At 38.7% G+C, this 23,054-nt stretch overlaps 1 protein-coding gene across 4 annotated transcripts in view; it reads left to right on the forward strand.

The window, feature by feature from the left end:
• The window catches only part of LOC148850311 (nicotinate phosphoribosyltransferase 1-like), a 78,424-nt gene that overhangs the window by 47,758 nt on the left and 7,612 nt on the right, over window positions 1–23,054 (forward strand). For 3 of the 4 annotated variants that reach the window (XR_016098691.1, XR_016098692.1, XM_088942579.1), the window contains exons 7-12: window positions 2,180–2,281; window positions 2,817–2,933; window positions 4,236–4,294; window positions 7,515–7,689; window positions 18,195–18,329; window positions 18,402–18,500. Coding sequence is in view for 2 of the 4 variants with exons in the window: in XM_088942579.1 (XP_088798705.1) it covers window positions 2,180–2,281; window positions 2,817–2,933; window positions 4,236–4,294; window positions 7,515–7,689; window positions 18,195–18,329; window positions 18,402–18,500 (687 nt within the window). In the remaining 2 variants the exon portion in view is untranslated. The remainder of the gene's footprint in view (window positions 1–2,179; window positions 2,282–2,816; window positions 2,934–4,235; window positions 4,295–7,514; window positions 7,690–18,194; window positions 18,330–18,401; window positions 18,501–23,054) is intronic. The other variant, XM_088942580.1, reaches the window with a different exon arrangement.

Genomic DNA, 23,054 nt, shown 5'->3' on the forward strand with positions numbered 1-23,054 from the left:
CAGGAAGCCATGTCAGGCATCTGGGAATAACTAACTGCACATGGCACATGACCTCACATGTAAAGCCCATAAGTAGCAGCAGAGCAATGGAAATCACATGAGAATTCTCACACTATTTCTTTATCTCCTTCCTCTTCTCACTAGGAGACTGAGTCGCCCTCAAAGTCGACTCCTGTGTTGAACAGTAGCTTAACACAACATTAATGAGCAATGAATGGATATTGACAATGATACCGGTCTTACCCTTCATTTACATCACATACATGACGTCCAAATATTTTCAGTGGAGCTTGACTATGACACTGGAAAGACATGATATTGGAAAAACTTATAACCAATCAATGTTATCACAAAAGTGGTGATCAATCAGGTGGTATTGACCAAAATTCACAGGAGGGTTTTGATTGGTCAAAAATCTTCTGGTATCATGTTTTTGTGGCATCATATATGTATCCTTTTCAATGACCTCAGTTGCTTCTCCTTAGAGATGTCCTAAGCTTCTTCATGTAGAGGCAAGGTTAACTTCTTCCTGTCTTAACAGATCCTATAATCACACTTCTTTGAATGGTAAACCATATCATGGTGCAATCATGGCCTCTTGAACAAAATGTAGCATTTATCCATGTAGAAAACATCAAGCCATTCCTCATATTCACAATTTCATAGAACCTCCATGAAGGCAGAGGCAATAGGAGCAATATAAGGATTGGGACTGCAAAATCTTTCATTATAGAAATCTGGTAATGGAAGGGGATTCAAAAGTAGTGATGAGTTGGCTAAAAAATGGCAGTCCAGTCCCATGGCAATGTAGAAACATTATGAGGAAGTAAAAGTGTTGAAAAGGGATATCATATAGTTATCAATGTCAACTGAATCCATAGATCAGCCAATGGGCTGTCTGGTGCAATGGTAAAACAAGTGATCAATCGAGGACATATTGGGGATGTGTGGGGAATATGTAACATAAAAACAATTTTATAGTAAATAGAAAAAGAAAGATGAGGTGGCAGCAGCCAGCCCAAGATGGAAGGCTCTTGTCATCAGTATAGAAATCTCATTCTTTATATCAATAAAGCACATGTTGTCAATCAAAAAGAAAGAAACCTCATTACCTTTTCAAAACCAAGCAATGTAACTAAGGGGATTCCCTGAAAGCAATATTTTTGCTTCTTCCCTGTCCAAAAGGTAGGTTAGACCTTTAGCTTCTGGAGTGAAGATGTTCTAATTGGTCTGAAGATCAGCCAGTGATTTAGCTGATTTATTAGTTTGGGTGTAAGGAGGCGGGAGAGGTAAGAATTGAATCCAGACTAGCCCATGGATGTGTTTGGACGCAGGAGTCTCAGTGTGGGGGTTGTTTCCTTGTTTTGCCCATTCTTGTATATTTTATTTTTTTTCTTCTATTTCTTTCTTGAACAAAATTCTATTGATTTTTTTACCAATTAGAAAAGGAAAAAAAGAAACAATACAACAGTCGGATCTAGAAAAGATGTCATTGAAGAATCCTTTGCAATAATCCATAAAAAAGATGAATGTAAATTGAAGAAGTTATTAAAAAGTCATAAAATTAAATTACTTAAATTATATCATGTTTTATGCCAGATCTGTCCTGGGGCATGAATTCCTTTTCCATGTTCCATGCCATGGCAATATTTGACATTCTTAAAGTCTTGAGCCTCACTGCTACAAGGTGACAAATGCACTGTTGTTGACCCAGCAAACTTCGGCCCTACTAGACAGTGCCAAAAAGTGTTTTTAAGATTTGTACATTCAATAAAAAATCATTTCCTAAATAGAGTAGAGTGAACTTTGTTTGGCCTCCGATACTTTGGAGCAGGGCTTAAATGACAATAACAAACTCATTTCACTGGTGGGTTTGTTTTAAGGAAGTATAGATCATCTATCAAGGCTTTCTTTATGTGTTTCTTCTGTTTATTGACAATTTCTACTTTGACATTTTTTTAGTGTTTTTAACCTCATGGTTAGGAAATTATGCTGACTCTATTAGCTCCTTTGCATGTTTTATCTATGCCAACGATTTTTTTTGTAACTACCAGATGCTCGATGGCTACAATGTAAAAACATTATAGTTGGTTATGGCTTTCTACAATACCATTAAGTCTACTTTATTGTGTAAACTGTAAAGTTCTTTTCTTTGTTCTAATTTATCAACTGATTGCAGAGCCCCGATGAGATTATTGACAAATCACTTTGTCGTAATGATGGCTCAAGTACTTGTGAAGATTTTGTTAGTCTGGTGCAGACCTGGCTAAGAAAAATTCAGGTTGTTTTTTGTTAAAAGACAATTCTTGTCTCTTACTCAACTATTGTAACTTAATTTAGTCATTATTGGTGTTTTCTTGCATCTTGCTTTTACTCAGCTAGAAAACATACTTGCATCTTGCTGAATGATTACATTCTGCTGCATCAATGCCAAGCAGTTCCCTTTCCCTTTAGATAATGAAAATTTACAGCTTTGTCCTTCAGTCCATCTCCATGTCAGTATCCATGTATGGGCATCTTGACTGAACCATGTTTTCATGCGTGCGTACTCTTCTTAGTATATATATTCATTAAATTATATCAGCTAAAAATTGCTGTTTTTCCCTTAATATTTTTTTTGAAGGCAAGTCTAGCTGTCAGGCCTCAATATTAACCCCATGCGTTTCCTTCCATACTTTGTATTTCAATCATATTAGCTTTTATGAACATGGATAATGGCTGCCCCCCTGAGAGTGTGTTATGATGTCATTGTGTATCTTTCCATTGTTATTTACCATTTAACTTCTTTTCTGGATCTTCTTATGCATTTGTTTCAGTGGACACATTCATTGCGTGGTGTTTTTGGTGAGACCAATCAAAGCGAGTTGGCAGCTTTTATCTCATATGCATTGTCATTCCCCCACAACTTTCTAGCCCTTGTAGATACATATGATGTAAGTCAACTTGTTGCAGAATATGTTGTAACGTCTCATTACTTGAGAGTACTTATTTGTATTATATTTCTGTTATTTTCATCTTTATTTTACTAAAATCAATCTTTGTTACTCTTCCACTTATGACATCAACCTTCTTTGTTTCTCTCTTCAATCCTTCATTTAATCTTTTTATTGTGGATTTTGGCATCTGTTTTTCAATAACTCGTAACAAAGGAGAGATTGAGGATGTCACCCGAACAATTAGAGCAGATTGGGCAAAATGGAGGGGTGCATCTGGACTTTTGTGTGATAGGAGAATACCACTTAGATTAAAAGGAAAATTCTACATTACAGTTGTAAGGCCAGCAATGTTGTGTGGAGCAGAGTGTTGGGCAGTCAAGAAACAACATGTTCAGAAAATGAGTGTGGCAGGAATGCGAATGCTAAGATGGATGAGTGGAAAAACTAGAAAGGATAGGATCCCTCAGTAGAAACCTAGGAGTAGCTCAAATAAGTGATAAAAATGAGAGAGTAGGCTAAGATGGTTTGGTCACTTGCATAGAAGACCGCCAACAGCTCCGGTTAGAAGAAGTGACTTGTTACAAGTGGAAGGGGCTAGAAGAGCTAGAGGTAGACCAAAAAGGGCATGGGTAGAAGTAGTAAGAAATTATTTAATCACTAATAATTTAACAATGGATATGGTTTTAAATAGAATGGATTGGTGAACCAGGATTCATGTAGCTGACCCCATATAGTTGGGATAAGGCATGGATGGTGATGATTTTGGCATCTGTTTGATTCTTCTATCTGTTTCTCTTTTTTGTTCTTTCTCCTTTCGGGGAAGAATGAGACGGGGCCTAACCAAAACTTGTAGCACTGCTGATTAGTCTGAAATCCCTGAATCTTACATAGAAATGGTATAGACCATTTGGATGATTTCTTGGACATGTCATTTCACCAAGTAAAATTGATGATAATAATTAGATGTTGCAAGGTGCAGCACTTCATGCCATCTTCATTATCTCCCTAGGAACCAGTCTTGATCCTTATTTGATGTAGCACCCCCAATATCCACACAGTTGAATATTATGATCATGTGGCCAACTGTTACAACAAAGATGCTGGGATGTGTCAACCAGTGTGCTGCTTGTTGTCATTTCAAACCCTATAGAGTTTTGTTAAACATCTCTTATTACTTGCTATTTGTAATGGTATTAGTTTTCAATGCTTACAAATTATACTTTTCTTGATTGATTTAGATACATCTCTTTTGTTGTGCCTGATGACGTTTTTTTTTTTTGTTGGAATGCTTATTATCAGGTTATGAGAAGTGGAGTTCCTAATTTCTGTGCAGTTGCTTTAGCACTTGCTGATTTGGGGTATGTATAGAAATTCTTTTTCGAGATAACTATTTCTCCTGAACTTGAGTTTGATGATATACTTTAGTTTTTATCACTCCTTGAATAACAATGTTTCAATTAAGCTCATGTTGCCTTGTAAAATGAACACTCCTTAGTTTTTTAATCAATAAAAGATTATGGTGGTGGTCAAAAGAGGAAATATACAGAAAAAGGATCTCCACGTATTATACAAGAAAAGTAGGTGAAAGTAAAAAGGTGTACAAACAAATAATGAACATCGTGAAGCCCAAAAGAACTATACTAGAATAGAAGAAATAAGCAATTCCCTTCTCCCACTCCTAGTCAAATTGTCATCAAAAGAATTAGTGAACAAGGAAATCCATTTGAACAAGGACCAAGTTCTGAACAAGTAGTGGTGCAACTTGGATTGGGCTTGGGCCCAAAAGTTTGGGCTTTTTTATTTTTCAAGCTAGGCCTGAGCCTAGCCCTTAGGTAGCCTGAACCCGGCCTGACCTTATCTTAACTTGAGCCTGGCCCAACTATGTACATAAGTATTTTCATATATAGACACTTTTGCATGCATATATGCATGGTTTTTTTGGCAAACCATACATATTTGCATGCAAGCATACATATGCGTTTATATCAAATTTTAGTGTGGGCTGATTGCCAATCCAAGGACCGGGCCTAAGCCCAACCTGAGTGCATCAAATTCCAGTTTGGGCTGGACCGAGGTTGGACAGTTCAGGCTTGACCTTGGGCTTGGGCCTTAGCCTAATTCTTAGGGTTGGGCCTGGGTTGAATTTAAACCCAGCTCAGCCCACCCGACTTGCACCCCTATGAACAAGGACTTTCAATTACAATGGGTCTTCACCATCACCAAGGTTCAACACTTAGTCCTTTTTTATTTGCACAAGTCATAGATGAATTGATTAAACATATACAAGAGGGTGCTTATCCCAAAACAAAAACAGAACATATACAACAGAAGGTCGCATGGTGCTTGATGTTTATTGATGGCAGAGTATTAATTAATGATGCTAACGAAGGATTAACTGTAAAATTAGGTTTATGAACAACTACATTAGAACAAGAGGTATTAAAATAAGGAGCAATGTTGTTAAAATCTTATGATTTACAATACGGTTTCATGAATCCCAAGGGTTTGAAATCGAATCTTATGTTTGAATCTTCTACAAAAATCTTATTTTTTTGTTTGAATTCTATGATTTCCTTCATAAATCTTACAATTTATATGATTCCTACTATTCAATGTGATTCAAATAAATTCAATTAAGAATTAGTTCTTTACTTTGTCATCTTTTTGTTTATATTTAGTTTTTTCAAGGGAAATTTGTTTTGAAGCCCTTACTAGAAAATGATTTATTTGCTATATAAAACCAAACATTGAGTTTATTTTCCATCATATGTAGGTTAAAGAGCCATTAAATGTGGATAATTTGACTTTTAAGTCAAACTCGAGTATGTCATCTTAGGTTTCTATTGTTGAAGTGGTAAATTTTAGTGTGTTTGGTACATATATATAGTAGATATAGATTAAAAATAGAGTAAAATCAGTTTCCTATATATATATATATATATATATATATATATATCCTTTAATATATCTATATTTAATTTTCTAACAAGTTTGTAAATTATAGAAATAATATTATGATTTATGATACGGCCACGATTTTCAATACATCGCTAAGGAGTAAAACAAAATATATGCAATGTAAATTTAAAAATAATAGGAATGCAAACTAGGGTACACTAAGGATCAGTGTTTTAAAAGGTGAGGGAAGTGTACGCCTAGAGGTGTGCCTCTAGGCGAGGTGCCCCCAAAATGCCCTGAGGTGTATGCTAGAGACATTGATACCTTGGAGGCATACAGCTCAGGTGCAAGAGGTATACGGATCATACACCTTTTTCATGAAGCGTTCTAGAGGTATACACCTCGTGCACTTCATGCACACCTCATACAAAAAGACAGAAAATAAGAAAGAAAAGAATAAATGAAAGGAAATGAAAGAAAAAGAAAGGGAAGGGAAAGAAAAAGAAAGAAAGAAGAGAAGAAAAAAGAGAAAAGAAAGAAAAGGGAAGGAAAGAGAAGGGGAAATAAAGAAAAATTATTTTTATTAAAAATCTTATTCCTCTTAATATAAAATATTTTATTAAAAATAAAGAAAAATAAGATCCCCCTTACTCTTCTTCTTCCTCCTCCCCCTCCTCTTAAGGAGGCTTACACTTCCTTGTGTTCGGGAGGCTTATGCCTCTTATGTTCTGAAATCATGCATCCAGGTAGTGGAACGCCTTGTGTCATGCCTCCACATTTTAAAACATCTCTTAGGATTGGAGACCAAGAGATGACCCAATGAGACCTCTTCCATTATCTTGGTTCAATAACAAAGGAGAGATTGAGGAGGATGTCTTTCATAGAATTAGATCAGGATAGGCAAAGTGGAGGGTGCATCTAGAGTCTTATGTAGTAGGTGAATACCAATTCGGATAAAAGGAAAATTCTATAAAACATCTGTCTAAAAGATCCAATATATGGCCATGTTTTGAGACTGGAAACCAAAGAGTATAGAATTGAAAACATGGTCATATCTTGGGTCTTTTCAATTTGTCATCCAATGAAGATGGTATTGGATACAAAGATCCAAGACATGACCATGTTTTCAATTCAATACTCTTTGGCTTTAGGTGGCTTGAATGCAAAATTTGTCACCTAATACTAGTTATGTAGTCATAAAAATTCATGCTCAAAGATGACATAATCATTTTCCTGCTTTGTTTGTACAGTTCTGGAGTGCCATGTCATGTCAACTGTTGTTCAAGTGTTCTAAATAGTTAACAGATGCATAGTTCCTTTCACTCTCATGTCCCAGAAATAATATTAATTGGCAGTTATCTTTGTATCTCTTCTAAAAATATTATCTAATACCATGATCTTCATGTGAGGCATCAGGCATTGTATCAGCATGCTGCTGTTTTTTGCTGTTGCCTGGAGTCTTATGCTTAATATTTCTGGTTTTTCATCTGACCAGATTTTCCTTCCTTTTCTTTTTTTTTCTGAAAGCATCATTTTTTCCAGATTTCTTTTGTTTCTTATTTGTTTCCTTTCTCTTTGTCCTTTTCTTCTGTGTACATTGTACAATTTCATCATTATTGGGAGCATCCATGTGATTGCTTTTAAATTTTTCAAATTGTGAGTACAAAAAAAATCATGCAGGTATAAAGCAATTGGCATTAGGTTGGACTCTGGTGACATCGCATACTTGTCTATTGAGGCTCGGAAATTTTTCTGTGCAATTGAAAAAGAATTTGAAGTACCTGGATTTGGAAATATGACCATTACTGCTAGCAACGACCTCAATGAGGAAACTTTGGATGCATTAAACAAACAGGTGATAAATCTGAACTAAAATTTAGGTTGTGTTTGGTACCATTGCTGTTTCTACCTGAAAAGTTTTGGGTTGATCAATACAAATTGGCGAGAGATATGTGTTGTTGTCACATCACATGTGAGTTATTTCAGCTAGAATTATCACTCCCCCCGAGAGCAAGAAACACCAATTTGATGTTTCTAGAAACACCCTCTTACACATGCACTTTTATGGTATCCCTATTTCAACCATAAATAGCCTCAAATAATAATCATATGCCAATTTATATTGATCAACACAAAACGTTTCAGATAGAAATAGCAATGATACCAAACACCACCTTAATAGACCATTGAAAGTTGTATTGCAATTCTTGAAAAAAGGAGAATCTATTTTATTTCCTTAATGCAACCAAGTTTCATTCCCTCCATTTGAGATCAACTATCCAAATCAATCCTGCCCCACCACCCATTTTATTTAGGACTATCTTCTGTAAAGCCATAGTTCATCAAGTATACTTTCACCTAGAAAAGAGTTTACAATGAGTTGGTTGGCAGGCAGGTAGTTGAGATGGGTGGGGTCGGGTATTTTATTTACATACTTATAATTTTGCTACGGGAACTGATGTAGTTTATTTCTATGGGTATGTGCTTCTTGCTTTGGGCCTGTAGTGTCAAGGAATGAATTTCTAATTACTTCTCTCTCTCTCTCTCTCTCTCTCTCTCTCTCTCCCTGCTCCTCTAGGTCTGTGCTGTGGAGCATATTTTCTTATGTTTGGACCTTTGGTCTTGTATATAGTGGCAGGTTTATATTTATTGGTCTTTGGTTGATTTTGGTTGTAGTTCCTTGCCAATCATTTTTCTTTTTCTTTGTTTACTTTTTTTGTTGGCCTATATATATTGAGTGAGATAATAACATAATGCCTATAGTCCAGGTAGTGCACTATAGGTGTAGAAAGTAAACGTCATCAAAAAATCAATTCATTCTGGTTGTGTGTTGTCTATCTCACTAACAAGTAGGGGTCAGCATCTGGTTTATTCAGTTAAAAACCGAACTTAATAAACCAAATTACTGAAAAACTGAAAAAATCAAAGCCAAAATTTTTGGTTCGGTATTTGGTTATTTCGGTTAAAACTGAATTTCATTAAAATTATACAAATACATATTATATATTATATATGTATAGTACGATATATGTATATATATATATATATATTAAAATTATATACATTTTTATATTGGTGAAATAATATATTATGTTATACATATTATAATATATATTATATTATTAAATTTTGTTTAATTCATTTTTTTCAGTTAACTAAATTTCTAACCCTGAAAATTGAATCTGGAACCAAAATTTTATAAAATCAAATTGCTGAACCAAAATAACCGAAACCAAAATTTTCTGTCTGGCTTTTCGGTTTTAACCAAACAATGCTCACCCTTACTAACAAGACAATTTGGACCCCTTCCATCTAATGAACTGACTAGGTTCTTGGGTCCTCATACTGTCTAGTCTGCTTACCAGCCACTGTAAGCTTTTAGTATTTCTGCATTCCAAACAATGTTTATATTGGTGGTAGTGATGTTTCGTATTCTGTATCATATATTTTCTTGAATATTTATAGTCTTTATTTGCAGACCTTTGTAATTGCATCATTTATTTTTAAACTAGTAAATTATTTTTTTTGGCTGACTAGTCAATTTTTACCTAGAGAAGCCAAAATGACTAGTCGCTTCCTCATCGCCCTGGCTTCTATGCTTCCCATGGTTTTTTTGTAGTGCAAATCCAAAGCAGGTGCAAATTTTGCACCCAGTTCAGTTTTGTACATTTTTGTTTGATACTATGATTTGCACCCTATCTGAAACAGAATTTGCATGTTTCATCTCATTTGCACTCATAAGCAATGCAAATTTTGCATCCCAAAACCTGATGGAAAATTTTGCACCACCTTTCTCCCTCCCTCGTTTTCTTTCATATAAAGTGGGGATCACTTGCACTCCCATGCATTTGCATTATCGAACCTATTTGCACTCCCCTTGTGAAGAAAAGTATAACCTGAAGCAAAAGTGTATCAAGATTTGCATTCTCATGCATTTGCACCAATACAAATAAAACTTGGAGTGTAATCAAAAGTAGCCTATATAACATCATTTGATCTTCTCTATGTGGAGTGGGAACTCGAATCATAGTTTTTACACAACGATTATTCAAAGCCTAGTACACTACATAAGACACTACTAATCAAGGTAAATTCTTGAAGTTCAAATCCACTTAAAAAAGTGTTTCGCACCTTGTGGTCATAATTCTCATAACAGATTAAGAGATCTAATGATCCATCAATCCCCAAAAAATATTTTCCATCATTTTTGTTACTCTACATTTTCCCCTTAATTGGCCCTACTTTTGATTAATTAAAATGCTAAAATTCTTCTTCTATATCAATACATCCTCCACTGAGACACTGTCGTCTTTTCTTGCTAACATCTTGATTATAAATGAGAAAGAAAAAAAAAGGAAAAGAAAAGAAAAAGGAATTTTTCATTTTCTCCTCTCTTCTCTTTATTCTATATCTTGCTCTTCCTTGTATCTGTCGTAGTGTTGATGGAATAATGGAATGCACTCTATGATGTATTTCCAAAGCTACAGTCCAGCACAAATCACATTATTGAAATATATTTATTTTTGCAAATTGATAGAAGTAGTGAAGTCCACAGCAATAAGTATGCCCACTATGCAGAAGTCAGTAGTTGGAATATTTTATCTTTCTGGTATTAATTCCCAAAAGAAAATTCCAATATGGTGGCTTTACATGTATTAGTGGTCTTGCTTGTAGACCTAAGGTTCAAAGTATCGATACGATATCAGGCATATTGTATTGTATCTTGGGGTCATTGAAACACTAAATACATGGAATTAGGACATTTGACCTGGCCGTTTTTAAAGGTTAATATCCTTCCTAGAGATGTCCTGGCTCAATTCCTGAAACCTTATTATTTTTCATCTAAGTGTATCGTCTATTTGAAATGCATGATACACAATTTTTGCATATTGTACATATTGATACTTTGAATCATGTGTATTCCTTAAGTTTATTTCATGAAAAGTTGGTAACACTGTTTAGGATGGAAATGGGATGGGTTAAATGAGAGACCTGCCCTGCCCTGCCCCTAACTGGAATAATGTTGACTTTGGTTTCCAAGATGCCAAACTATGGTGGGTTCAATACAGAATCAGGTTTTATCAGGTTTAACCCATCAGGTGTTTATACTTGTATATTTCATGGAATAAGTATACACATGGCATTTTAGTCAATCTCCTCAACCAATAATTTCACATATCTTTAGATAGGAATATGAGATGGTTTTCTCTTTCTTCTTTCTTTTCAGATTGAGAAATTAGTGGTAAATTTCCAGATGGATAATCTGGATTGCCACATTTTTCCTCCATGTGGAAGTGAGGTCACTTCAAGAAGACTAATGTATATAATATATATTCCTTTCGTTTGTTAAAAGAAAAAGTGAAGGAACCCAGGAGTAGTTCCAATAGGTGATAAAATGAGGGAAGTAGATTGAGATGGTTTGGTCAAATGCTGATTTGCAAAGAAGACCACCTACAGCACCTGTTATAAAAAACTGATCTTTACAAGTTGAAGGGGCTAGGAGAGCTAGGAGCAGACTGAAAAGGACTTTGGCCGAAGTAATAAGAAATGATTTAAGCACCCATAATTTAACAATGGATATGGCACTAAAAAGAACAGAATGATGGAATAGGACTCATGTAGCCAACCCCATATAGTTGGGACAAGGCTTAGATGATGATGAGGATGATGTTAAAAGAAAAAGAATGACTTCTGGAGCATTCTTCATCATCATCATCTGAGCTTTATCCCAACTACATGGGGTCATTAACATGAATCCTGTTTTGCCATTCTGTTCTGTTTAATGTCATATCTATTGTTAAATTATGGGCACTAAAATCATTTCTAACTACTTCAACCCAAGTCATTTTTTCTACCCCTAGCCCTTCTAGTCCCTTCAACTTGTAACAAATCAAATCTTCTTACAGGTGCCATTGGTGGTCTTCTATGCACATACGGAACCATCTTAGTCTACTTACTCTCATTCTATCACCTATTGGAGCTACTCCGAGGTTCTTTCAAATGACTTCATTTTTTACCCTATCCTTTCTAGATTTTGCACTCATCCATCCCAGAATACACATTTTTGCCACTCATTTTTTTCGGACATGTTGTTTCTTGACTGCCCAACCCCAACATTCTGCTCTATAAAACGTAGCTGGCCTTGCAACTGTTTTATAAAAATTTCCTTTCAATCTAAGTGTTATTCATTTATCACATAAGACTCCAGATGCACCCTCCATTTTTCCCATCCCACTCTATTTCTATGGGCATCATCCTCCTCATTCTCTCCCTTGTTTTGAATTATCAAACCAAGGTACCAGAAAAGGTCATGTTGCGTTATCTCTTGATCTCCAATCCTAAGTGTATCCTCATTTGCACTCCTATTATTATTAAAATTACATATTGTTGTCAGTTGCTTATGTATTCAGGTTTAGTACCATAAGGGTACTGTTGTAATTTCTTCTTTGATTACGTTGTTCGGCTGTACTAGTATAAATAATAATAGATCATTCTTTTGCCCCCTAAGTTCAATAGGGGCTTTCAGTCCTCTCGGCTCTCCTCTCCTCTCTCCCTCTCTTCTCTCCTCTTGTCTCTCACTTGCTCTTGCTCTTGCTCAACATGGTATCAGAGCAAGTCGTCCAGGCCTGAAGGGTGGTGTCAAGCAAACCTGTTGTTCAATGTCGAGCAGATAGTCTTTTCATCTCCCAGGGCTGTATCCATCGAACTGCTAATCAGTTGTATTCAGTTCAACCCAGAAGTTATAGAGACTTTTCATCTTCCAGCCCAGAAGTGGTATTCATTGTCTATTCGACTATAGAGAGGCTATCATCTGAGGTTCGTAGAGGGAGTTCTGGTTTACAGAGAGGCTATCATCTGAAGTTAAAAGAGGTACTGTTCATTTACTGTTCGGCTGCCCTACGGATTGACTGTTCAGCCGATTGATGGACTATTGAGGGACTGTATTTTTTTTAACAAAGTAGTTGTATTCACCTTTGTTTTGTATTCCTTTACCCCTTCGATGGACTGTTGATGTCCTAAAACAGATTTTGTATTGCTCTCAGTCATTGACAGTTCGGCTACCAGACCTATCGATTAGGGGTGTGGTGAACTTCACCTGTTTTTTCTATTATGTTGGAGGGTCATATGACCTCTATACAACTGTAGGTCATACAGACCTGATTGTGTACTGCAACTGCAGTGTTCTTTTCTTGGATTCCTACAAGACCGTAGGTTATACAGACCTGTTCCAGTACTGCAACAGCAGTGTTCAGTTTTTGCTCCCAGTGAAACCGTAGGTCAGAAGGACCTGTTTCTATAATAGTCGTGTACGGAAGTACTCCTTTGGTTGCTGTTTTTTAAACCAGAAATCATGAGTAGTGAAGATTCAGCCTCATCTGGAGTTTCCTCAATGCCGAATGGAATGGGTGGGGGTGACCTATCCTTTCCTATGGCTGTTGTCCCTCTTGATGGTTTAAATTACCTAGAGTGGTCAAGAGGGATCAAGTTATACATCACTTCAAGAAGGAAGATAGGCTATATTAATGGGAGGATAAAAGAACCATCCTCCGGGAGTGCTGAATATGATAGATGGAATCAGGAGAACAGTATTGTTATGTTCTGGCTCTTGGTTTCCATGCAACCTCAAATCAGGAAGAATTTCATGTGGGCTGAAACTGCGAATGAAATCTGGGAACAAGCAAAGTCTACATATTCAGAATTGAGACACTATGCCAAAATTTATCAACTACAGGCAGCATCTTCTACTTGTAGACAGGGGGAGAGGTGTTTATCAGTCTATTACTCTAACTTACATCTGCCTGGAAGGAGTTGGATCACTACCAGAGTGTGGATTGGAAGTGTGATGAGGATGCTAAGAAGTACAAACAGATTGTCTCCCAGCAAAGGGTGTTTGCATTCTTACATGGTCTGAATCCTATGTATGAATCTATCAGAGTTCAGATTCTCAGCTCTAAGGATCTCCCTTCTGTTCAGGAAGTCTATGCTCTTGTACAATCTGAAGAAAGCAAGAGAAATTTGATGAACAGCCCTGGTGGGGATGCTGTTGTGTTAGTTGCAAAAGGGGGTGTATCTACTGGTGGGGGATCTTCTTCCTGGAAAGGAGATCTCTAGAAAAAAACTGAAGATAAGGAAAAATTGTGGTGCACTCATTGCCAGAAACCCCGACACACCAAAGATGCCTGTTGGGATCTTCATGGGAAACCAAAATGGGCTCAAGATCTGACTAAGAAGCAAAGTTCAGAGGTGAATAGGAAGTACGGGTAGAAAAATACAAAGAAACATCACATGGCCAACATGGCTACTCGGGAGCATCAGCCTACCATTTCTACTGTGACTCAGACACATCTCACTGGACCTGACCCGAGGGAGGACATTATGAATTCCTTCCGTGACCATTTAGAGCTCTATGGTAGAGCAATTCGTCAGATGGATACTCCTCCCTCAACCTCATTTGCATCTACATCAGGTAACCCTGCCACTACTTTCCATGTTGCTTCTCACACCTATGACTCTCCATGGATCATTGATTCTGGAGCATCAAAACATATGACTGGTACGTCCTCTTACTTTCAAACTTATCACCCTCTTTTTGGAAGAGACAATGTGAGACTAGCCAATGGATCATACTCTTCCATAGCTGGTCAAGGAACTCTCTCTCTTCCTCTTGGCCTTACCCTCTCTGATGTTCTTCATGTTCCAAACTTTCCCATTAATTTGTTCTTTGTTAGTAGTGTTACTAATTCCTTGAATTGCTCAGTGACTTTTTTCCCTTCTCATTGTGTGATTCAGGATCTAGCCTCAGGGAGGACGATTGGTAGGGGTCGTATGGCTGATGGACTTTACATGCTGGAGAATAAGGCTGGTCTTCATGTTACAAAGTCTATGAGTCAGTCCTGTAAGAAAAAAGTCTATTTATGGCATTGTCGTCTTGGTCATTTGTCTTTTGAGTCTTTGAAAGTTGTATTCCCAGAACAGTTTAAGTCAATGTCTGTCTTTGACTTTTCTTGTCAAACGTGTCAGTTGAGTAAACATTGTAGAACTCGTTTTCTTCAAAGACATAGTAAATCTGAATCTCCATTTCACATTGTTCATTCTGATGTGTGGGGCCCTGTTACTTTACCATCTGAGAGTGGCTACAAGTATTTCATTACCCTCATTGATGATTATTCTAGATTTACGTGGGTATACCCGATGCGAACCAGGGAAGAAGTACAAAAAATCATTCAAGATTTCCAGCGGATGGTCTTCGCTCAATTTCAAACTGAAACCCAAATTTTCCAATCAGATAATGCAAAAGAATTTGTTCATAGTGACCTCACGGAATTTTTTGCTTCACATGGTTCCCTTCACCATAGCTCTTATGCCCGCACACCACAACAAAATGGTGTGGCCGAACGGAAGAACCGACATCTCCTTGAAGTGGCTCGAGGTTTACTACTTCATATGAATGTTCTCAAACGGTTTTGGCTTGAAGCTGTTCTTTGTTCCACTTACCTTATAAACCGTATGCCCTCTCGTCGGTTAGAGTACAAAGCCCCACATCAACTTCTCTTTCCTAAGGCTCCCCTTCTTTCTATTCCTCCTCGTGTCTTTGGTTGTCGGTGTTTTGTCCAAAATCAGTCTCCCACCCATGGGAAATTGGACTCTCGTGCTATACCTTGCATATTTCTTGGTTACTCCTTCACTCAAAAGGGCTACCGTGTTTTTAATCCTGTTTCTCGTAAATTATATGTCTCTATGGATGTTTCTTTCTTTGAAGATGAGTCTTTCTATCCTGTTTCTCCTCAGGGGGAGTGTAGACATGAGGAGAAACTAGTTCAGCCTCCTTCTCTTCCTGACCCTCCACTTTCCGTGTTTTTTCTCGTCGTCGCAAAGGCCAGCAAAATCCAAGAGTTGTAGAGAATCTAGAAGTTGTACCTCCAGTGCCACCAGACTCCTCGAGGGAAGATCATACTCACTCAGGTATTTTAGCTCCCAATGATGTCCTTGAATCTATTGAAAATGATTCCTCTACTGCTAATGATCTTGACCGTCCTATTGCTCACAGGAAGGGTGTTAGATTGTGCACCACAAAACATCCCATTTCCAACTTTGTCTCCTATGAGAACATTTCACCCTCATTCCGTGCCTTCCTTACCTCTATTGATAGTGTCCCTATCCCTAAGAATGTGGCAGAAGCTCTTTCAGTTCTTGAATGGACAAATGCCATGAGGGAAGAAGTTAATGCCATTCACAAAAATGGCACATGGGAACTTGTTGATCTTCCTAAGGGAAAGGTTCCAGTTGGATGTAAATGGGTGTTCACAGTCAAGCATAAGGCTGATGGAACAGTGGAAAGGTATAAAGCTCGCTTAGTGGCAAAGGGATTTACTCAAGTGTATGGAGTTGATTATGCTGAAACTTTTGCCCCCGTTGCCAAGATGAATTCCATTAGAGTCCTTTTCTCTCTCGCAGCCAATCTGGATTGGGTTTTGCACCAACTGGACATCAAGAATGCATTGTTGAATGGTGACCTTGAAGAGAAAGTGTACATGATTCAACCTCCTGGGTTTCTAGCCCAAGGCAATGAACAGAAAGTGTGCAAGTTGAAGAAGTCCTTATACGGGCTGAAACAATCACCAAGAGCTTGGTTCAGTAGATTCCATGTGGCAGTTCAGCAGAAAGGATACAGGCAATGTCAATCAGATCACAAACTGTTCGTGAAAAAAGGAGAAGGTAAAATTGCTGCTCTAATTGTTTATGTGGATGACATAATTGTTACTGGTGATTGGGAGGATGAAATTCAGAAATTGAAACTTTTCCTTGCAACTCAGTTTGAAGTGAAGGATCTAGGACCTGCCAGATACTTCCTTGGAATTGAAGTTGCCCGATCAAAGAAGGGTATCTTCATTTCTCAAAGGAAATACGTCCTAGATTTACTTCAGGACACTGGAAAGATGGGGGTGAAGCCAGTTGACTCTCCCATCGACCCCAACCATAAATTAGGTGACAATTGTGGTGAATCACTCAAGGATGTGAAACAGTTTCAGAGGCTTGTAAGGAGATTGTTATACCTTTCTATGACTCGCCCAGACATTGCATATGCTGTTGGTGTCCTCAGTCAATTCATGCATGCTCCTAGGTCTTCTCATCTTGAAGCAATAGAGAGAATCCTCCGATATTTGAAGAAGTATCCGAGTACTGGTTTGTTGTTTCAAAAGCACGGACATTTGAAAGTTGAAGTTTATACAGATGCAGATTGGGCTGGATCCCAAAGTGAGAGAAAGTCTACTAGTGGCTACTGCACCGTTATAGGAGGGAACCTTGTTACATGGAGAAGTAAAAAGCAAAATGTGGTAGCTAGATCCAGTGCTGAAGCTGAATATCGTGCTATGGCCCACGGGGTTGCTGAAGGCATGTGGATAAAGAATTTGTTGGGGGAGTTGGGTTTCCCAGTGACCAAACCTATAACTCTATTTTGTGATAACAAAGCAGCTATAAGCATTGCTGCCAATCCGGTGCTACATGATAGAACAAAACACATCGAAGTTGACAAGCATTTTATCAGAGAGAAAGTTATCACAGGCGAAGTGTGTACCCCCTATGTCACTTCTGAGAACCAGCTTGCAGACATCTTTACAAAGGGTTTAAACCTTTCCAGACATCATGATCTTTGTGACAAGTTGGGCATGATTGATATCTATGCTCCAACTTGAGGGGGAGTGTTGTCAGTTGCTTATGTATTCAGGTTTAGTACCATAAGGGTACTGTTGTAATTTCTTCTTTGATTACATTGTTCGGCTGTACTAGTATAAATAATAATAGATCATTCTTTCACCCCCTAAGTTCAATAGGGGCTTTCAGTCCTCTCGGCTCTCCTCTCCTCTCTCCCTCTCTTCTCTCCTCTTGTCTCTCACTTGCTCTTGCTCTTGCTCTTGCTCAACACATATCACATATTCTATTTTAGTCCCACTTATTTTTAAACCATTTGCTTCTAGGGTGTTTGTCCGTAAACTTAATTTTGCATTATATCCTTCATTAGTTTCATCAATTAAAACAATGTCATCAACAAGCAGCATATGGAACCTCATCCTGAATCTGTTTAGTCAATTAATCTACAATCAGTGCAAATAAATAAGGGCCAAGTGCTGAACCTTGGTGAAGACTCTTCTGGAGCATTCTTGTGTCAAGAGGAAAAAAAAAAAAAGAAAAGAAAGAAAAGATATCAAAGCCATTCTTTACTTATACAGGTTTTTTTTTTCATCTCTTATTATCCAGATAATGAAATGCTGACTTTTGTGTTTGACATGATATTATAATGAAGGGCCTTTTCGGGGTTTTATTCAACGTATTAAGTTGGATGTCATTATCACTTCACAGGGACATGAAGTTGATTCATTTGGAATTGGTACCTACCTGGTAACATGTTATGCTCAAGCTGCTCTAGGTTGTGTCTTCAAGCTGGTTGAGATTAATAATCTGCCTCGCATTAAACTATCTGAAGATGTTTCAAAGGTTTGATAATGATGTTATTATCAGTTGCATTCTCTGTTTCTTGCCCAGGGTTTCATTATTTTCTTGTTCTAGGTTTCAATACCATGTAAGAAAAGATGTTACAGATTATATGGGAGAGAAGACTACCCTCTGGTAGACATTATGATTGGAGAAAATGAACCACGTCCAAAGGTATTTTTTATTATGTTACAGTTAACATCTGTAATTCTGCTTATAATTTTTAGTTTATTGGAAAAAAGGTTTTTCGGATTGCCATCCTTGTATTCTGTTTGACAATAAATTTTCTAGTTGTTGAAGTTCGGCCTGCCTTAGAAGTCTATTTTGTTTGTTAGCTGAAAAGTAAAGTAAACAGCAAGAAGGAAGAGAGGAAAGAAGAAGGAAGAAAGAGGAAGGAGAAGAGAAAAGGTCTGGTTCGAAAAATAGGAAAAGTCAACCCTAGTTTCGGCCAGACCTGTTATTATATTATTAATGTAATTGGAAAAGACATAAGTGCCCTTATTTAAGTAAGAGGCACTCAGACTAACATAATAGTACACATCAGCACTCTCAACAGATACAAAAACCGAAATACCCCTTCACTAACACTCCCTCTCAAGCTGGTGAGTATATATCATATAATCCCAGCTTGTTACATATGTAGTCCACTCTCCCCCGACTCAAACCTTTTGTAAACAAGTCTACCCACAGATTTCCCGTATTAACATATGCAGTCTCTATCACTCCATTCAGCACCTTCTCTCTCACAAAATGACAGTCAACTTCGATGTGCTTGGTTCTTTCATGAAACACCGGATTGGAAGAGATACGAACCGCTGCCGGATTGTCACAATAGAGCTTCATTGGAGTATTGATGTCATATCCTATCTCCTGTAGAAGGTTCCTTAGCCACACTAATTCACAAGCAGGTTTTACCCCCCAGAAAGGTGCAATAGCTTGTGGTAGACCGTCTATCAGACATAGAACCTGCCCAATCAGCATCGGTGTATCCTTCTACTTCCAGTTTTCCGCCTCTTTTGTACAGCAAACCACGGCTAGGAGCTCCTTTCAAGTACCTCACAATCCTTAGCACTGCATTCCAATGTGGGACCAAAGGTTTCTGTATGAACTGACTCACCACACTAACCGCAAATGAAATATCTGGCCTAGTAATGGTTAGGTAGTTTAGTTTGCCTACAAGACGTCGGTATCTTCCGGGGTCTTCAAATACTTCACCTATATCACTGCTCAGCCTCGTATTTGTTTCCATAGGTGTCTCAGTCGGTTTAGTACCCAACAAACCTGTTTCTTCCAGTAAATCAAGCACATATTTCCTCTGACACAAATTAATGCAATGCTTAGATCTTGCTACCTCTATGCCCAAAAAATATTTCAATTTGCCAAGGTCCTTTGTCTGAAAGTGTTCCTGTAGAAATGCCTTCAATCTGTCAATGCCCATTTTATCATTCCTAGTCACAACGATATCATCTGCATACACCACCAGTAGTATTTTGCCTGTCGGAGAGTCATGATTGAAGACAGATTGATCAACTTGGCACTGTTTCATACCAAACTTCTTGACCACCTCACTGAACCTACCAAACCATTCTCGAGGGGACTGTTTAAGTCCATATATAGCCTTCTTAAGTCTGCATACCTTACCATCCTCCCCCTGAGCAACAAACCCTGGTGGTTGCTCCATGAAGACCTCCTCGAGCAAATCACCATGCAAAAAGGCATTTTTTATATCTAGTTGATGTAGAGGCCACTCATACATAGCTACAAGGGAGATGACAACACGAACTGACCCTATCTTAGCAACCGGGGAGAATGTCTCTGTGTAGTCAATGCCATAGGTTTGGGAGTACCCTTTTGCAACCAGCCGCGCCTTCAGGCGCTCAACACGACCATCTGGCAAATACTTAACGGTATACACCCACTTACAACCGGCAGGTTGCTTCCTAGGAGGAAGAGCGGTGAGGTTCCAAGTGTGATTATGATGGAGGGCAGAGAGCTCTTCTTCCATAGCACGACACCACTCTGGAGAGGTAAGGGCTTCCTGGACATCCTTAGGAACAACCACTGAGGATAACAAAGAGATGAACTGGCGATGGAAGGCGAAGAGGTGAGTAAGGGAAACAAAATTGGAAATAGGGTGAAGGGTGCAGGTGCGTTTACCTTTCCATAAGGCAATAGGAAGATCAAAGTCGGAGGCTGGTGTCAGATCTGGAGCCGGATCTATCGATGGTGATGAAGCCAGAGGAGGCACAACCGGTACACATGGGCGATGTGTATACACGTGACAGATAGGTGGACGGTCAACGGATGGTGGCACCAGAGGCAAGGGCATAGGCATGACTGAACCAAAGGAGGAGGATCAGCCAAAGGAAGGGGAAGATGAGGAGGTGATGTGGAGGAAGCAGCATCATCAGACCCCATGAAGAACGGAGTAGACTCAAAGAAAGTAACATCGGCACATACCAAAGAACGACGAGAACTGGGATGGTAACACTTGTACCCTTTCTGAGTCCAGGAAAAGCCAAGGAAAATACACTTAAGGGATCGTGCATCTAACTTGTCAGTCCCGGGACCCAGATTATGGACGAAGCAGACACACCAAATACCTGAGGAGGAAGCGGAAACAGAGACATGTTGGGGAACAAGACACTAAAAGGAGAACGACCATCAAGAATAGACGTGGGCATCCGATTAATTAAGAAACAAGAGGTGAGCATTGCATCACTCCAAAAGGGTTTGGGAACATTCATGTGGTGCATGAGTGAGCGTGCCGTTTCTACAAGATGTCGGTTCTTTCTCTCAGCAACCCCATTTTGTTGTGGGGTGTAGGTACATGAAGTTTGGTGTGTAATGCCATGTTGGTCCAAGTAATCTTGAAAAGATGAAGACAAGTATTCACGGCCATTATCAGAACGGAAGATGGCAAATAATTCACTTATTTCTTTCATTAAATAGATCCACGTCATTCTTGAAAAGTCATCAACAAAAATAACAAAATATCTGTGTCCATTATATGACATCACTTTATAAGGACCCCAAACATCTGAATGAATTAAAGAAAAAGGACTCGACACACGGTTATCAACCCTAGAACTAAAGGGAACACAATGGTGTTTCCCAAATTGACACGACTCACAATCTAGAACAGAAAGTTGACTCAATGAATGGACCAAGGACTTTAGCACTTTCAGCGAAGGATGACCAAATCTACAATGCCACTGGAGAGGAGAAATAGATGACTGAAGGGTCGTTGACGTTCTTCCACCACCATCAAGATAATACAGTCCATCGGCTTCATGTCCTCCACCAATCTTCATCCCCGTCTTGAGATCCTGAAAAACACACATAGAGGGGTAAAATTTAACGGAGCACTTAAGGGACTTGGTCAGCTTACTAACAGACATAAGATTAAATGGAAGCTTAGGTACATATAAAACAGAGGATAGGGACACAAGGTCTAGGTCAACATTACCAACACCACAAATAGATGATGTGGAGCCATTAGCAAGGGTAACAGATTGTGATGTTGAGCAATGAGTGAGAGATGAAAACACACCTAGAGTTCCCGTCATGTGATCGGAGGCTCTAGAGTCAATAATCCAAGGGTTGGGTGTGGATGCCAAACAAGCCATACTTGAGTGTGCAAAGGTAGTTATGTTCTGTTGCGACGTGGATTAAACAAACCTTTCATACTCATCACGAGGAACACTCACCATCTCCTTGCCTAGACCATCTGAAGAGGTAGAAGGCATCTGGTTAACTGACTGGTTCTCTTGTCTAAAGTTGGAACTGGTGTCACTAGTCGTGGCATGGTTGGCCCACGTCGAGGGTGGACCATGTAAGTCATAGCAGTAGTTAATAGTATGTCCATCCAAACCACAATGAGTACACCTCCGTGGACCCGAGCCACGTCCTCTACCACGAGCTCCCCCTGAATCTCTGCCTCCAGTACGACCACCACCACGGATATGTGTAGATCCACCACTACCACTCCGGCCATACACTGGACCACTACTACCACCACGGCCAGGCTGGGCTCCTCGAGCCCCACTTCTGCCACTTCGTCCTCTCGACACTGCAATGTTGATTTGTCTGAGATATTAGAGTTTTCCATAAATCCAATGGAAGTCCTCTGAAGACGAGCAAACACCTCTAAAGATGGAAGGGCAGATCCTCCTAGTATCTAGGCTCGTACTGGTTCATACTTAGACTTCAGCCCCACCAGAAACCGAGTCACATCAAGCTGCTCTCTCTGTTGCTGTTGAACCTTGGCATCAGAAGTGAGAGGGTGATAGACATTTAACTCATTACGGATATTTCTCATACTGGCATAATTCTCCTCAAGGCTCTGGTTTCCCTGTTGCAGATTGAAGTATTCCTGATACAGTTAATATACCCTAGTTGTATTATCCTGACCAGAATACAATTTCTTAGCATGATCCCACACCTCTTTGGTTGTGTCAAGAAACATGAAGTTCACACTGATTTTGGGTTCCATACTGTTCCACAACCATGTGATGATCTATGCATCTTCCTGTTCCCAGTCTTCGTACTCCTGAGAGCTAGTGAGGGGTTTCTCCTCTCTTATGTGCTTTACGTTCTTCTTCGCCTTCAGAAAAACCTCTACAGACTTGGCCCAAGGGACATAATTCTCTCCACAGTTTAATGGAGGTCATTTGGACATTCAGGTAGTCAGTAGATATCATGACACTAGGTTTACTATCACTGTTA

Source organism: Nelumbo lutea, chromosome 5, assembly GCF_056320005.1.
Source record: "Nelumbo lutea isolate HS-2025 chromosome 5, American lotus-T2T, whole genome shotgun sequence".
Lineage (NCBI taxonomy): Eukaryota > Viridiplantae > Streptophyta > Magnoliopsida > Proteales > Nelumbonaceae > Nelumbo > Nelumbo lutea.